General features: G+C 33.2%; 2 protein-coding genes across 3 annotated transcripts; both read left to right on the forward strand.

Moving 5' to 3' along the window:
• The first annotated feature begins 1,580 nt into the window (after window positions 1-1,580).
• On the forward strand, window positions 1,581-6,192 carry LOC129304573 (uncharacterized). The gene is made up of 4 exons (XM_054944281.1): window positions 1,581-1,974; window positions 2,759-2,893; window positions 4,123-4,209; window positions 5,813-6,192. Exons 1-4 carry the CDS (start codon window positions 1,846-1,848, stop codon window positions 5,969-5,971), a joined length of 510 nt encoding a protein of 169 aa, XP_054800256.1. The 5' UTR covers window positions 1,581-1,845; the 3' UTR covers window positions 5,972-6,192.
• A 5,400-nt stretch (window positions 6,193-11,592) lies between these two features.
• Window positions 11,593-16,552, forward strand: LOC129306577 (transcription factor VOZ1-like). Of its 2 annotated transcripts, XR_008592230.1 has the most exons (6): window positions 11,593-11,770; window positions 12,445-12,701; window positions 12,909-13,058; window positions 14,906-15,401; window positions 15,530-16,141; window positions 16,255-16,552. XR_008592230.1 is itself a non-coding variant. In XM_054947254.1 (5 exons), the coding sequence occupies exons 2-5, from the start codon at window positions 12,474-12,476 to the stop codon at window positions 16,081-16,083; spliced, it is 1,428 nt and encodes a 475-aa protein (XP_054803229.1). In that variant the 5' UTR covers window positions 11,594-11,770; window positions 12,445-12,473; the 3' UTR covers window positions 16,084-16,552. The 2 variants fall into 2 exon arrangements, 1 of the variants encoding a protein (XP_054803229.1); XM_054947254.1 differs by having other exon boundaries at window positions 11,594-11,770; window positions 15,530-16,552.
• The last annotated feature ends 326 nt before the right edge of the window (window positions 16,553-16,878 follow it).

A 16,878-nucleotide genomic window follows, 5' to 3' on the forward strand; every position in this document is an offset into this window, starting at 1 on the left:
ACTAGGAATGCATATTATTTTGATTGGTTGTACTTGTTTCATACTATGTTGTTTTGTATTTTAGCCGAATATTGTATATGATGTGAATATGTGAAAATTTTTGTGGTGATGGGCTAAAATGCTATTACAAGTGCAAGGAATGTTTTATCTACGTGGTGATAATGTATATGTAATGTATTATATGGCAATAGAGGCGAAATAGTCCTTGTCATGTTAATTGTGTATTCTGGCCATTTTGAGCAAAAGCGCCATTGAGTGGCCAAGTTTTGTGTTTGGTATGTTTTTGTGTATTTGATTAGTCACTCAAGTGTATTTTAATCCATTGGACTTGGTTCAAGTCTCACAATGGGTTAATGGTATAAGTTATGAGTTTTGGGTACTTGGATGGTTGAATTTTTTTTTTAAATTGACTTTTGAATCTAAGTGTCTAAAATTCTCATACGATGTCGGATCGTAACGAAACTTATACCATTAGTTAGCATTTTGAATAAGCTTCGTGTGGGTACTTGAATCACTCTAATTGGACATCAAATGCGAAAATGGTGCACATATGAATTTCGTCCAGAAAAGCTGTCATTGTTGTCATGGACACGTACGCCATGGCACATTTCGCACAAGCCACGACGCATGGTACAGCGAGAAAACTTGACTTTTTGTGTCACCTGCCCGGTGCATGGACCAAAACACTCAAAAATGATATTTTTGGCCCTCTTTTGAAGTGTTTTACTTCCCAAAACTTTTTCATGCTTCCAATGCCTTTATAAATCATTAAATTTGAGCTTAAACTATCAATTTAAAGGGTTTTTAAGGGATCTCAAACATTTCATAATTATTTTTAAAAGATTATTAGTTTTAACCCTTATATAGATAATGTGAGCTTAGGAGCAATCATTGCTCCTAATTATGAATGTTTGTTATAATTATGTGGTGAATTTTGATAATGTTAAGGTGGATATTACACTTAGAACAGTTCTTTAGGCAAGATATTGTAGGCAAATTCCACTTGTCTGAACTTTAGCAAAACTTGGAGCCTTGCCTTTCTAAATTTCTTAGTGATCAAGATGGTGGGTTTCATACCTAGATGACAAAGAAGAAAAATATTCCAAATCCTCAGAGATGGAAGCAAAGGATGTGTGCGCTACCTTCAAGGCATTATTGATAAAGAATGAAAGTTGAGAATGAGATTGTGAAAGAGAGAGCTTGAACTTGTTGAAGCTAGTGGTGTTTAGAAAGTAAAGAACAGAGGATTTTGAAGGCAAAGAAGATGACAAAGTAAAAGTAGCTGGAAAGGAAGGTTTGATTGAAGTAGCAGTTGTGGCACTCATAGCATCTCTTTGGGCACTCATGCACTGGATTCTTTTAAGGATCGAAAGAAGCCCCCTTAAAGGTTCAAGCAAGAGTTTAAAGGCAAACTTGGTCAAATTTTTTACTTTTTCACCAACTTAATAGTCAAACATTTAGATTTTAAATGGTGGAAGCAATATTATTCTAATTTAATTAATTTAAAAATTACATTACTGAATAGTTTAAGAATAACATCATTCTTTCGTGAATAGGTTTAGGATAAAGATGCAGCTTAAATAAATATCCACTCACAATTTCACCCCCGGCCAGTTCTTCGAGCGACTTTCTTGATTTTGGTCCACCCTTGGCTTCCTCTACCTTCTTCATCAAGAAATGCCGCCTCCTTACCGGTCAAATCAGCAACGACCCCTGTTATATTCATTGCGATCTCTTTTTAAGCTCGAATTCTTTTAGTTCATAACTTCCCAAAAGCTGGGCATTTCATTCGAGTTTTAGTTAAAAAAAAAGTGGTGTTCAAGATCGGATCGCATTCCCACAAGCATGATGCTTCCGCTTTTGAAGCTAGGGACGCTCGCTTTGAAGACCCTGAGCAAACCCGTTGCTAGCAGACTCAAGAAGCAGGCTGCCATTCACCCCAGGTTCCGTCAATACATCGTTAGGATGGCCCAGGTATTCTATAATAGTCCCATTTCATTGCATCTGCTCTCGTTTTTGAATAGTTTGTTAGTTTTATGTTGACAGTGCATAATGTTTACGGGATCCGTATGGAATATGAAATGTTAAATGTGTTTAAGACGCTTTCTGTTTTCCAGTTTATATTGTCAATGTTAGGTTTTAGGATATTTTGCCTCTGAAGCATTGCAATGTTTGCGCTGCAAGAGTTTGGAAATCGGAACCTGCTGTTTAGCGTCTCTTGCTGCTGTAATTGGGCCTTAGAGCAGGAGAAGGAACTAACCAGTGTGGGAATGAATCGTACCATTTAATACCACTTCGTGATTTCAACCTTCAACTTTTGGTCCAAGAGAAAAAATCTTACCATTTCTTTTTGGAAATACAGGGAAGCGTATGAATGTCTCTGCATTGCTGTGCAGTGCTTGTGGTCTAGTCGTCTCTCTATTTGGTTATGAGGGTTCTATTTGCTTTCTTTTAACAAGTTGAGCCTTGCCTCCAGCTTCTCTAACCTACTATTAACATCCTGTGCAAAACAGAGAAGCTAAAGTTTTGCTGCGATTGTGCGCAACGTATCTTTGCTATTCACTGCTTTGTAGAGTTTTGCTGATGCCTCCTGATTTGTGTAAATCATGTTTTAAGTTCCGTAATAGACAATCCTTCATTGCTGGTCTATATATGTATTGTGAATTGTCTTGCAGTTTGGTTTTCTTGTGTCTTTGGAGGTAAAAGATCAGAGGGGCACTAGAACATGTATTCTCACAATTTTGCATGTTGGAAACAGGCTAACCATAGAATTACAACAAGGATGCAAAGGCACATCTATGGTCATGCAACGGATGTCGAGATTCGGCCTTTAAATGAGGAAAAAGCAGTTCAAGCTGCTGTAGACCTTATTGGAGAATTCTTTGTCTTCTCGGTACTGTATGTTTACGCTTGCTAACACAGTTTTGTGATATTGTTTATACAATTAAATTCATACATTTTTTATGATGTAGGCAATACCACTACTTGCTTAAAGCATGTTAAAATAACGGTAACTATTCTGCTGTGATGCTTTCTGCTACTTGTGATTCAAAGTATGGTGGACATGGTTGTAAGCAAGATACAAGATTATTCTGTGAAATAGGACTCAGCAAACAATCTGATTCTGAATGTATTGCACTGAATCCAGCTATTACTTCTAATCTTCATAAAGTTTGAAATTCTTCCTTGAGCTATACAGATCAATCACAACTTTACTCTTTTCCTTTCATTTGTGCTTTTAAGATCTACACTGCGGCATTGATATTGAGCTTTGAAACTGAGGCAATATACTTTGTGTGACCTGTGATTTCTTAAAAGTCGTTGTGGTTGAATAGTAGTTATTATCTGTAGGCCTGGCCATATTGGTAATTCCAAAATAATTATATATGATTGCCATCAGATGGCAGATGCAGTGCAGGAATTGCAGACATGATTCAAACTCTCTAGTTTAAACTAAGTTTTAACGCATCATCAGTTCTTATAACATATTTAGTTCTATTTATGTTTAGAAAAAGTTTGTTAGAAACAACTATCTAGTCAATGTTTAGATGAACTGATGGTAGAGGGAGACAGAAAATTGCAGTTATCTAGCCAAATATATTGCTTGTGCAGAAGATGAAGGAGAGAAAGAAAACATACATGAATAAAAAGAAAAGATGTAACGAGATAGAAGCATTGATAGTTCAAGTGTCTCTTTACCCTAATTTAAGGAACCAACTTTGGCCTTTCAAGCGTTAAATAAAAGGTAGCTAATACAACTATTGCGAAGTTTGAAGCTAAATGTCTTCATAATTTTAAAGATATATCCGGAGTACTTACCTCTCTGAAAACACTGTCATAAATGAATACAATTTGAAGTTATCTTTAAATAAAATAATGTGATAAATTAAAATACTAGTCAGTGAAGTGTCTAATTAACTGGCCAAAAAAAAAAAAGAAGTGTCTTATTATATAGACTAGAAAAAAAAAGAAGCCATTATTGAAATTAAAGTTTATTACCATTGTGCACAAGATGTAAGAATATATACTATTTTATATTGTTGGGCTGAAGAACAGTTTTTATGCATGCTCAGAAACTTGTTCTTAAATGCCTGCTTCTTTGAAAATTCCTTATATTCATAGGTTGCAGGAGTTCTGTTGATCGTTGAGGTACAAAGGAGTGCAAGATCTGAAGCAAGAAAGGAGGAGAGACGCAAGCAAGAGGTGGAGGTAATGTGACCATAAACATGGTGCATATATCTGTTTTAGAGTGTGGTTCCACTTGGCATGCGTTGTTGAATAATTTTATTGTGACATGCAAAATAACTTTTTGAATATTTTAAAAAACTGCTCTCTGTGATATTTTGTTTTTTTTATTGTAAATCTGTAACAGTTTCTTTCTAGTTCATGATTCCATTTTTTCTGTCTATGGTATCTTTTACCCAGGAATGACATGACGTGACCAAATGAAATATGTCATTACTTTTGTTCTATTTTTGGAAGTTTGTTTCTACTTTATGCTGATTTGCAAATATATGGTGCATATTGTATCGTGGTTGTTATTTTGACATGTTAAGCTCTGAGATAAATGCTGAGTCAAATTCTGCAAGTTTTAGCTTAATCATAGTTTCACTTGGATGACTTAAGCGAGGAGTGGAACTGTTTTCCTCCTTCATCTTTTGAAACGAAACTAAACATCTAGGGCGGCAGAAATGGGATTTTGATAGGTTAGTATGTATAAAGTCACATTTCCTTTGCCTTTATAATAGGGCCTTCCGTTTGCTGAAACATAGCATATACCGAACAACTTGCATTTTCGGACTTTAAAAGAGAATCAATTCCTATAGTCCTTAGATGGCGGCTCCATTTCTTAATTGTTGTATTGTTGACCAAATGTAGAGTATAATGCTTTGCGGTGTATCTTATCCTTATTATAACTTTGCCTGTGATGCTTAAATTGACCAAATGTATACGGCTTTCTGATGTACTTTATTTGTAAATATTTTTTCGAAGAGAACAATAAAAAAGTGGCCTATGTCTGAACTTTCATGCAAAAGTGATAGGTGCTCAAAATAATAAAATAAAACAAGAGAGATAAATTAATTGAGATGATATAAAACAAGAATCTCGTTTTATGCTTTTTTTCAATAGCTACGCTTAAAAGAATCTCCAAAAGGCTTAAAGGAATTATTTTATTGATGATATGCTAGCTTTTGAATTGTTAGTCATATTTATAAAGGCAAATACAAATGAAATCTAGATAATTAGATAATAGATAACTAGATAATGGAAGACTAAATAAAATCTAAATCTAATCTAAATAAGATCTAAATGAATAAAATCTAAATCTAGATAAAAACTAAATATCTAAATGAAATCTCATAATAAATTAAATTTCCTAAATAATATTCAAAAAATAATAAAATCATATTTAATTTATCTTTTATCGCTTTTTCTCAAATAAGTCTTTACGGGAATCTTATCAGGAATCTTATCAAAAAGCTTAGTCAAGATTGTCAATATGCTTTTGGGGTTGAGGTGGGTGATCAAATTGATCTTGTTCGAATGAAGGAGGGTTAGATATAAGGCATGGGACATTATTTTCATCCGATCTGAGATTTTGTGGAAGATTAAATGCCTAAATGATAGAGGATTATGACATTTTTTTCCCTGGCTGTCTATTTTCTTTCCTATGCTCAAATATCCAATCACAGTGAACAATGTATCTTTTGGTTCAATGCTTGTCAATTCTGGTTAACTCAGGGAAGTTATCAGTTTGCCAAGGGCACATGATCCACCACCAACCTCTGTTGATCACTTGATTGTTATTCAGGCTGTGAGACAAAGAAATGAAGAAATTGCGGAAGAAGTTGAACTTCTTAAGCATAAAATTCAAGAACTGGAAAAACTGGCCAGGGGACAAGGACTCAGTGGAATCCTGAATTTTAGACTTGGCAGTACAGAAGATGGAAAGACAGGAAAAGTTGCTTGACCTGATGAATCAATATTGTTTCGGGGTAAATATCAATTTAACTTCCTTGTGGTTCGGGTTATTTGCACGTCATGATATCTGATTGTCACCTTGAGCTTATTTCATTCTTATATGCTGAGACAAATAAGCTCACGTGTTATTTTTTTGCCTGAAATAAGGTCAAGTTTCATTGGAACAAATAACATGGGTAATTGAGAATGCAGCTAAGCTTTAAAATCTTATAGTGTAGTGTTTGATTGATGAAAGTTTTTAAATGGAAGGATGACAGGTAAATCTCTCTAAAATAAGGAAATGACAATTTGATCTTGTGAAATGTGATAATCACAGTGAGGTCTCAAGAAATTTATGTGAGATTAAATTTCTGTATGAAATTACTTTAGAATCAAAGCACGATTTAAAAAAAGTTGTAATTTTATAAATGGTTGGTGCCATTGGTGGGATCAAATTTATGAATATTTAAACTAAATTTATAAATGATATAAAATTAGTTGGACTTTGTTGATATAAAGTTGTAATTTTTTAAATCGTTTTAATCATTAGTGAAATCAAATTATAATATTTATATTAAATTTATAAATTATATAAAATTAGTTGAACTTTGCTGATTGAAGAAATTGTTGATAGAAAGTTGTGATTTCTTAAATTATTTTAGTCGTAGATAAAACCAAATTTGTAAATGTTTATACTAAACTTGTAAACCATATAAAATTAATCGTAAAAAGGTAATAAAGTAATTTTACTATAAATTTAATATCAAAAAAATCACTTGAAACTTTATATTTTATAAGATTAAATTATTATTATTTTATTTTAAGGAGATTTATTTGTCATTTTCTAAAAATTTGAGTGAATGGTTACGGCAGTGGAGTACGGTACACCAGGTAAAGTGGGGCACACAGAAAATGCCATTACGTCGAGTTACTTTTATATTGGAAAAAATGTATATATTTACCTTTAAAACATAAAAAAGAACGGGAAGCCCACTCAACCACTTCTCTCCCAGCTCCATTGAGGGAGTGTCTGCATGACACGCGGCGATTATGGCATGGAAGAAAAAAATTATATCCAAATTCTTCAAATTTATTGTTAAAAAAAAAACTGATTTAAAAATGTCTTGCTATAAATTTTTTAAACTTAAACCATGTTTTAATGTTCTATTATGTCCCTTTAAACCCATCTCCTTTCTTCGTCTGCTGTCAATCCCCAATCATAGCGTAGCAGATGAAGCAGACAGTGGAATGCATTTTGACTCCCTTCAAAAACTACTATAATATGTGTTGCGTGTCCACTAAAAATTAAGAAAACAGGGTTTCAACTTTCAACCCCAGAGAGATTGATATCCTAATGGCTAATTGCAGTGAATTCGACCCAAGAGCATGATGAGAATGTTTGTTCATAATTCAACAAGACATGAATAAACAATTAATTGATAACTGAAAAGAGGATATTTGTTGTCTTAAAGTTGGAATCCCTTGCCATGTCTTTCATGCCGAAAGATGGTGATGGGTTTTGATTTATGTGGAGAGTCGGAGAAAGAGGAGGTTGGGGTGGTGTGCTTTATTCTTTTGGGCTACAGAATCTTGAAAAGGCAATTCCTGTGATTGTGAGTTGATGAGGGTCACCAGTTCTGGTTTGGATTGCATGCAGCAGCTGATGCCATTGCCTGATCTTAAAGTTTAATATTTGGTGATAATAACTCCCATTACTTTACTTTTTGCCTTTTGCCTATCCGTTCCATTCTTGGTACGACGTCTCCACCAATTCCCATCATAATATGGCCTGCCCCATGTGGGTTCTGTCACTGCCCACACATTTATTTTAGGAAAAATTAGTGTATCTTGTGAAATTTAAAAACCACAATCATGTTTGATGGTTCTTGGATGCAATTTGAAATTGAGTAAAAAAATAATAATACCTCTATTAAATATGTGAAGTTTCTAGTTGTAAAATACTCCAATTTGGCCATTTTACTGATGAGGTAGATTTGAAATTTGAGTATTGAAGTGATAAGATAGTTGTAAATAATTAATATTAAATTTTTGTTAGTAACACGTAATTGGTTTAGTTATTAAATATATAAATTTATAGTTATAAAATATTAAAATGATAGTTGTAAAATACTGATGAGATGGTTATATACAATTAGTACTATTAAACTTGTAACACGTGATTAGTTTAATTATTAGATATATGAAATTACAATTATAAAAAGTTGAAAGGGATAATTATAAATTACTGATAAAATAATTATAAATTATTTAATTAATATAATATATTTTTAATATGGGCATTATTATCTTTGCATTTTATTTTCAAATTACACTTAGGTTTTAAGGGATCAAGTCATGGTTTCGAATTTTGTAAAACTTATTTGTAAATAAGTTTGCTTCATAAGACCCATACATAAATTTTCCTTCATTTTATTTTACTTTCCTCTTTATTTCGTTTTGAAAGTTTTAATCCAATCGTTGTTTACTCAATTTCTTTATCATATGAATATTATCTGCTATCTTAATATTGTGAACACGCATAACTTAATTTTTTTAAAAAATACAATATATGTTAAATTACCTCTGTGAGTTATATTTATCTTAAATCAAAATCATAATGTTGAAAATATTACTCACGCTGTTTTATCATATGTGTCGTTTGAGAGGGAAAAATTGGTCACATATTACACGCCATTTTAGACTTTCAAAATAACTTTTAATGACGTTTTCATGTTTTATCTTTAGAGCGGTATTTTACTCCCGCATGCATGGTTTTTAGAGGCTTTGAAGTACTAAAAATAAATGCAGGGCAAATTTAGTAAGCAATGCCATATTTCTACATATTTATTGCATTTTTGTAATGTGTGTGCAACAATAAAATGGAAGGAGTAAGATTATGCGTGGCTAACCATATATATGTGTCAGGGAAAATCTTTTATCTTTTACCTTATATAATTAAGATATTTATTTTCAATTGAATCAAGATATGTAAATTTTTTTATAAATTATTTATTCTATAATAAAAAAAAACTATCATCTACTGAGGGAAAAAATGATAAAAAAATGTTAAGGTGATTTAAATATGTGCAAAAATATTGCGGAACAAGAAGTGAAATAAATAATTTTAAACTTTATTAAAAAGATTAGAGGAAGTCCAAAAAAAAAACATTTATAAAAGTTATTAAATTAGACCTTTTAGTTAATATTTTTAAAAATTTAATAAATAATAGAGCACAATAATATTATATAATTCATGTAGCTGACCTTATTTAATAAAATAAAATTTGTCATTGTTGTTGTAGTAATATTTATTCTGTGATAAATTATTATTATTAATATTATTAACATATTAAAATTTATTTATTTTGATTTGATTAGATAAAAATATATCCAGTAGATAAGCACATGATTCTTAACTTATATATATATATATATATATATTCCTTTCATTTAAAAATGTATGATATTTTTAATTAAATCTCACCTCAATAAAATAGTTAATTATTTTTCAACTAATTCTATCTTTTTATATTTATTTTTATTAAATACTTTATAATAAATATAAAGTTGTTATTAATATAGGTACTTTAAAAAAAGATAATAATTATATCTTAAAAAATTAAAAATATTTTATATTTTTAAATATTTAATTTTTAAAAAATATTTATATTTTTATACAAAAGAGCATGTAACAATACAAAAGGCAAAAATAAGTAGAGGGATGAAAAGGATGGCAAAAGATGGGAGAGGTGGCAATTGGAAACAGGATCGTATCAAGGTCGGTCCAATGAGAGAAGCATCGATTCCAGAATGTGTCGGGAGCTAGTGGAGCTGTACTTTATTCCTTCCTTACTCTCCTCATCTTCCCCCCTTCAGCGCCACTATTTCTTCATTAACGTAATGTCGCTACTAGCCATAAATAATTGCACGTAAATCAGTGCCCAAAAAAAAAAAAAAGCAAGAAGAAGAATGACACTAAAATTCCTAAAGAAGGAATTTGCAATAGTTAAGTTGCGACAAATTTTTTTTTTCAAAAATAAATTACAAGCAAGAATTCTAATTGAAAACTAATGGTTATGTTTATAATTTAAATGTTTTATTTGTAATTAAAATTCTTGAATTTTTAACTACTAGAAGTAACATTTGTAACTTATTTTAAAATTATATCAAGAAATTAATTGTCATCAATTTACTATTTTTTTGGACTTAACTATTATTTCTCTACAGGACACTATGTTAATCACTATATTCACTTGCCAACAAAAAATCTAGTTAATAATAATTTGACCAATAATTTACAAGAATATGAGTTCAAATCTTCTTGTTGATGTAATGATATTTTCAATGAGTCATCTGTAAATATTTTTTGAATGTAGAAATATGTTTTGGATTCTAATGAACTTTTGAGACTCAATTCACTTAAATTTTATTGTAAAAAAATCACTTATTTGAAAAAAGAGGTGCGAAATTAACTATCATGAAACATGATGGCTTTTAAATTTTATCTTCCATGATTTCTTAACTATTAATTTCATTAGTGATGTCCTTAAAGGCTTAAACACGTCAGGGCATTCCACATGACGTGTTGCATTTTGCCAAAAAGATTCATTCACATTTTAATGTGCTTTACATGGAATTACTTTTTCAAGGATAACAAGGAAAATAACATATATAATATTGAAACCCCTTGAAAAAGTCAGGAAGTAAATTATTTTAAAAAGGGTGAATCACATTAAAAAATCTTTTAAAAAAATTATTTATAAATAAGGACCAGCAACAAGTTCTATTAAAAAAATACTAGTCATATTCTCATTTTTAATAACAATTCATTTTGTATTGATTCTTGTCTGTGAATAATTTTCTTAAAGGATCATTAAATGGGATTCCCCTTTTTAAAAAAATCTATACTATTATAAATGGTTTAGAACATAAAATTTAGCTTATGCCTTCATGCTTTGGCATAATTAATTGATTAATTACTGAAAACATTGAAATCGTTTTATAAAATAAAGAATCTATCATCCATCAAGTTATTAATTTTGTTAGGAGGGGAGAGAAGTTGGTTCTTGGTAACAACAAACTACTTGGAAACACCTTATTTGATGGACCACAATATTTCATGTCTATTGTCGCTATTTGAAAGCCAAATGAGTTGTGCTAGTTTTCTTTTCTTTTTTTTTTATCAAGACATAACCTTTCAATTGCAATAATCTTTCCACTAGCTTAAGATTTCACAGTTATTTTCCATGATGTCATTTTAATAATTGCACTTCATGAAATAAAAAAAATCACATGCAATTATTTATAGATTTATTGAAATTTTTTTAATGAATTTGTAATGGACAGTTTTTGGTCAACTGTAATATTTGATGATTATATGCATACCCTCCACCAAAAGAAAGAACAAGAGAAGAGGAAAAATAAAATAAAGTAAATCATCACATTGTGTCTGTCTTTTGCATCCGACAGCAAAAATATTTGTGAGCCAGTGATCCTAGATTATTAGTGCCTCATATTTTAACTTAAAAAAAAATGCTGGTTACGGCAGTCATTTTGGTGAATACGGAGGGTGTTTTTGGAGTAACAAATTCTGCACAGTAATAACCCTTGCCTTTTTGGCCCCTCGCCCTTTTTTCCAGCGAGGGAAGGAGAGACTGAGGTGAGAGCCTCTCAACAAAAAAGTTGTCTCTCTCTCTCTCTCTCTCTCTCTCTCTCTCTATGTGCTTCTCTGACCTTCAAGCATTTTCAAGAGGGAAGGGGAGAGCCAAGCCATATTGAAAACCACCACCAATCTCCGAAACTTGAAAAGGTAAGCATCAGCCATGGCTTCTCTGTTCCTTTTGGGATAAAAAACCTCAAACTTGTTATCGATCTCGTGTATCCTTGCTCTTTCTTTCGTTCTGCAATTACTTATCCATGTTTAACTCTCTGGTTTCTGTTTTCTACTGAATATTGTGATCTTCGCTTGGGTTAGTTCGAGTTTCCAGTATATCGGTGGTGTTAGTAATATAAGTTAATTAGTTAATGGTTAATTGATAATTGGAACTCTGATGCTTTCCTTTATCATTTTGTATTGTTTTAGTGTATTCTATTTTGTTTCGATTTTTCGATATTGTTTTTGAACACCAGCAATCTAGCATTATCATGATCTTTTTCTACTGGCCAAAAGCATTATTATGATACACAATAAGTTTTATTTCATCAGAACTCAAATATGAGTCTGTGCTCCTACTGTTATGTTCCCAATTAACTGATAATGGGGTGAATCTCTTGCTATGGTTTGTTTTTAATCTCAGATGAGAATCTTCAATTCCTAAATTCTAGACTTTGGGGAGTGGGGATTTGAATTGAACATTTATGGCTTCTTCTGCTCGTAACTAATGCAAAATAAATGTTGGATATGTCTCCTGGGGTTCTCTCTTTTAATGTTTATCCACGATAGATTGAAACTGAAACTCAGTGCGCTGTGCTGGCAATTTCAAGGTTTTGCTGCTACAACTTGTGGGTTTACAATGAAGAAGATTTCTAAGAACAGCTGCAAGTCAGCATCCCACAAGCTCTTTAAGGACAAGGCAAAGAACCGTGTTGATGATTTGCAGGTTATATTCATGGATCTGCAGTTTGCTAGGAAGGAGAGCCGTACAGTTGATGCTGCAATTCTTGAGGAGCAAGTCCATCAGATGCTTCGTGAATGGAAAGCAGAGCTCAATGAGCCCTCCCCTGCTACTTCTTTGCAGCAGGTAAGCTTATACAGCACATCTTGTCTACAATATACTTGATGTGTGATTTATGTTATAATTCTTGTCAGACCTATACTTTCTACATTTTGATGGATTTATGTGTAATTGAATGGAAATATTAACTATTGTAAAATGATGTTTTGATGTTCTTGGTTTGGGCCTTCAATCAGAGTATGATTTAGTTGTGATAATTATGGGCGAACACAGGGTGGCAGTCTCGGGTCATTTTCAACTGATATCTGCAGGCTGTTGCAGCTCTGTGAGGAGGAAGATGATGCTACCAGTCCATTAGCTGTGCCTAAGCCTGAACCAAGTGATCACAACCTGCAAACTGGGTGTAATGTGATATTCCAAGAGGTAAGCATCTTTGTGATTTTCTGAGGTTCATTGTTATCTATGAAATAATGTTGGGTGTTTTTATAGGCTTAGGCTGTGACTGTGTCAGCATTTTACGGTTTGTTATCTGTAGCAGGCAATCGCTATAATTGTATAGATGCTTTAGCAGTGGTTGCTATCTTCTAATGAACTGCAAAATGATTTTCTCACATTTGTCTTTCACATTCGCACCATTGTCCTTTGCAAATCCTTACGTTTTGCCTCCACTATGAGTTTGTTGGGCCCTTGGACTTATTATTGTCCATACAGGATGATGATGCTATGTATTTGGTGCAGACTTGGTGACGTATATATATGTATGTTATTTTTGGAACAAATTGTATTCTTAGTAGTTCTCTTGTGAATTTGTTTTATTGATAATGTTTTCTTAGAGATTAACTTGTCTTGTTCTGGAGGATGGTATTGGTTTTTAATCTGAATGTTAAGAGAGTGTGTATTGAGATTTATATTTATCATTGTAATCCAGACATCTGTATTTTACTAAATTAAAGCACCAAAAATGATAATAAATTACCATCTATATAGTTCTGTCCTTTTCCTCTCCTTCTCATTTCCTGTGTTTCTTTTACATTTCTGATTTTTGGAAGTGGAAAGAGTTGAAAGTAGAGTAGGATATGAGGATGAAGCTAGTAATAATATATACATTTTGGGGGTATGTACTGTTTAAATGTTATCTCTACTTTATTAATGTAGATTTTGGTAATGTTAAATATCAAAATGTATGGGTTTTATTTATGAGACCTCACTACCGCAGGTTTGTAAGAAATCCATCTTCTAGGACATTACAGTATTCTATTTTACAGCTAGAAGGAAAATATATAATAACCATGAATGTATCCTATTAGCGCATAATTAACAGATGTAATGCGCATTAGAAAAAAGGGGAAGGATAACTGATTAAATTAAGTAATGCTATAATTTGTTCCTCTGATCTAACTACAATAATTATCAGTTTATTTGGGTACCTTAAAGCTAGCTTAAAGGCATGAGCAGCAAGACTTGGAAGTCTTCAGATAAAAAAAATATAAGACAACCTTGTCTCCTGAAATAAATGACTCAAGGACTGGCAGGGTGCTTATGCTTAAATGGTGAGGCAAGACATCGGCCATTGCAGGTGGGAGAGTCACAAACAGGGATATGAAATTCAATTGCAAGGTGGAGAAAGGGGAAGGGGCGGGTTTGATGCTCCAAAGCAGTGAAGTGGTGGTGCTCCACTAAGGTTATGCTCAAAATCTAAAAGAATGGGTGCAAACTATGGAAACCATGAAAATTGACATGATCACCTGATTTGTCACTGGTTTAGCTGTTCCTCATAGAGCAAATTTTTGGAGGTGCAAGGAATGGCAAGTGGACCGGTTCTTGTTTTTCTGGTCAAACTGTCCAGTCTGGGTCATGTTTCAGAACATTGCTTTCTCAATATATTATCATTTCTCAGTCATATAAAGAACATGATGTTGGAGACTGGAGGGTCTAATAGGTTTACAGAATGACTTTTTGCTTCTAGCAAACAAGGTTAACAGGGCCACTGAGTCAGTTGTAAATGTGCTTTCTTGGCATGCCAGTCAGATGATATTTTCTGCCTCGATTGAAGAATGATTATATTCTAATTTTAATGTGGTTGGCTACTTGTTTCTTCTTTCCTTTTCATTTATAAGAATAGCATGCTTCTTTGCTTTTCAAGACTAGTATATATGCTGAAAGCTCATAGTCATGAATTATAGTTTCATTCAGTGTCTTGATGCTGATCAGGTATCAATATTGGATCTCACCTGTAATTGTACTAAGTTTTATGTTTAACTGTGTATTAGGACCTAAAGCAACATGAATTCCCATTGGTTGATAAGCGTAAACACTCTACCTCAGGAGCTTGCTGTGTGGCAAATAACTTTGAAGGAGCAACTTCAGAATATCAATTTGATCCAAATCAGGATTTTGACCGCAGCATTTATGCTACTTTTAATGATTCAGCTTTTTGCGAGGAGGATACCATTCCTGATGTATCTAGCTATGTTCCAAGTTTCTGCCCTCCTCCTTCTGCTTTCTTAGGCCCAAAATGTGCACTCTGGGACTGCCCAAGGCCTGCTCAAGGATTGGAGTGTTGTCAAGACTATTGCAGCAGCTTTCACGCTGCGCTAGCATTGAATGAGGGGCCACCAGGTATGGTTCCAGTTCTACGACCTGGAGGAATTGGTTTGAAGGATAATTTGCTTTTTGCTGCTCTTCGTGCAAAGGCACAAGGAAAAGATGTTGGCATCCCAGAATGTGAAGGAGCAGCAACTGCTAAGTCTCCATGGAATGCACCTGGTAATAAATGTTTGCTTGCATCTCATCCTCGATTAGTCTACTTTTCTTCAGAAAGGTATCTTCTTTGAAAATGAATAATTATTTTTTGTTTTTCCTGCTAATATGATTCATTTCCTATTTTACTGCAGAGCTTTTTGATCTTATTTTTCTTGAGGGTGAAACTATTAGGGAGTGGCTCTTCTTTGACAAGCCACGAAGAGCATTTGAAAGTGGAAACAGAAAGCAGAGGTCCTTGCCGGATTATACTGGACGTGGTTGGCATGAATCTAGGAAGCAAGTAATGAGCGAATTTGGTGGTCTGAAGAGATCCTATTATATGGACCCACAACCGCTGAACCATTTTGAGTGGCACCTTTATGAATATGAGATGAACAAGTGTGATGCATGTGCATTGTATCGGTTGGAGCTGAAGCTTGTTGATGGAAAGAAAAATTCCAAGGTGAAGTTAACGAGTGATTCAGTTGCTGATCTGCAGAAGCGGATGGGAAGGCTTTCTGCTGAGTTTCCACCTGAAAACAAACGGCATGCCAAAAGCAGGGCCAAACTTAATGCGAAGGTTGGCATGAGTGGTGTATATTCTGCTTCTAACAGAGTTGCTCCACTTAATGGAACATCTGAGTTTGGATTAGCTGCACCATATGACTATCTTGTTGAGAACATCAGCGACTATTATATAACATGATTGTTCTCAGAGGGATGTTGAACAGGCTGCATTCAATCCTGTTTCGCATAAAATTATGGTGGGTCATCATTGTCTTTCCTCATTGTTTTGCATCTATTTTCGCATTTTAGTAACTAGCACCCGAGGTCACTATTTGCCTTGGTTAGATATGTGAATAGCTCATTCTCACAGAAGTGCTGCATTAGAGACTGCTGGACGTGGGATTCTAACCTTGGAAGATGATCACATAGAGTGAAAATTGCTATATAGCATTATGATTCGCAATTTGGTGCATACTAGCACCATCAAAATTGACCTAGTCTTCAGGCGAAATATTGTTATGATACGGCACCGAGTTTTCATTTTCCAACATTATGCTGTTGTAAGTTACTCTTATTTGCTTTTTAAAGGCAAAAGCTGCAGGACAGACTCTCAGGAGGTGGTACATAATATTGGGTGTGTAATAAATGATTTAGTTCCTTTTGATTAATTTTTATGACTCAACATAAGCAATGAAGTCTAACGGTCAGCAGCGATTCAATTTTTTGTTTTGGGTGATCTTACCTTTACAATTGAGAACGATTCAGTGTTCGTTTGCCATTTGTAAATTAACCTTGCTCAACGTAAGATTTGCTTCTAAATATCATAATCATTTTGCCGTGAACCCATGGGTGTAAAATCTCGTTCTCCGTTTCGTTGATATCAATGATCACTGGAGACTGTAGAGAATGGAATAAGAAGCAGATCCTATCATAAGTTGATTTGGGCATTTCTACTCACCAAAGAATCTATGAATCACAAATAATGTTAACTTAA

The sequence above is a fragment of the Prosopis cineraria genome, unplaced genomic scaffold (genome assembly GCF_029017545.1).
Source record: "Prosopis cineraria cultivar Desert tree isolate PC_DT_omini unplaced genomic scaffold, ASM2901754v1 PC3, whole genome shotgun sequence".
NCBI lineage: Eukaryota > Viridiplantae > Streptophyta > Magnoliopsida > Fabales > Fabaceae > Prosopis > Prosopis cineraria.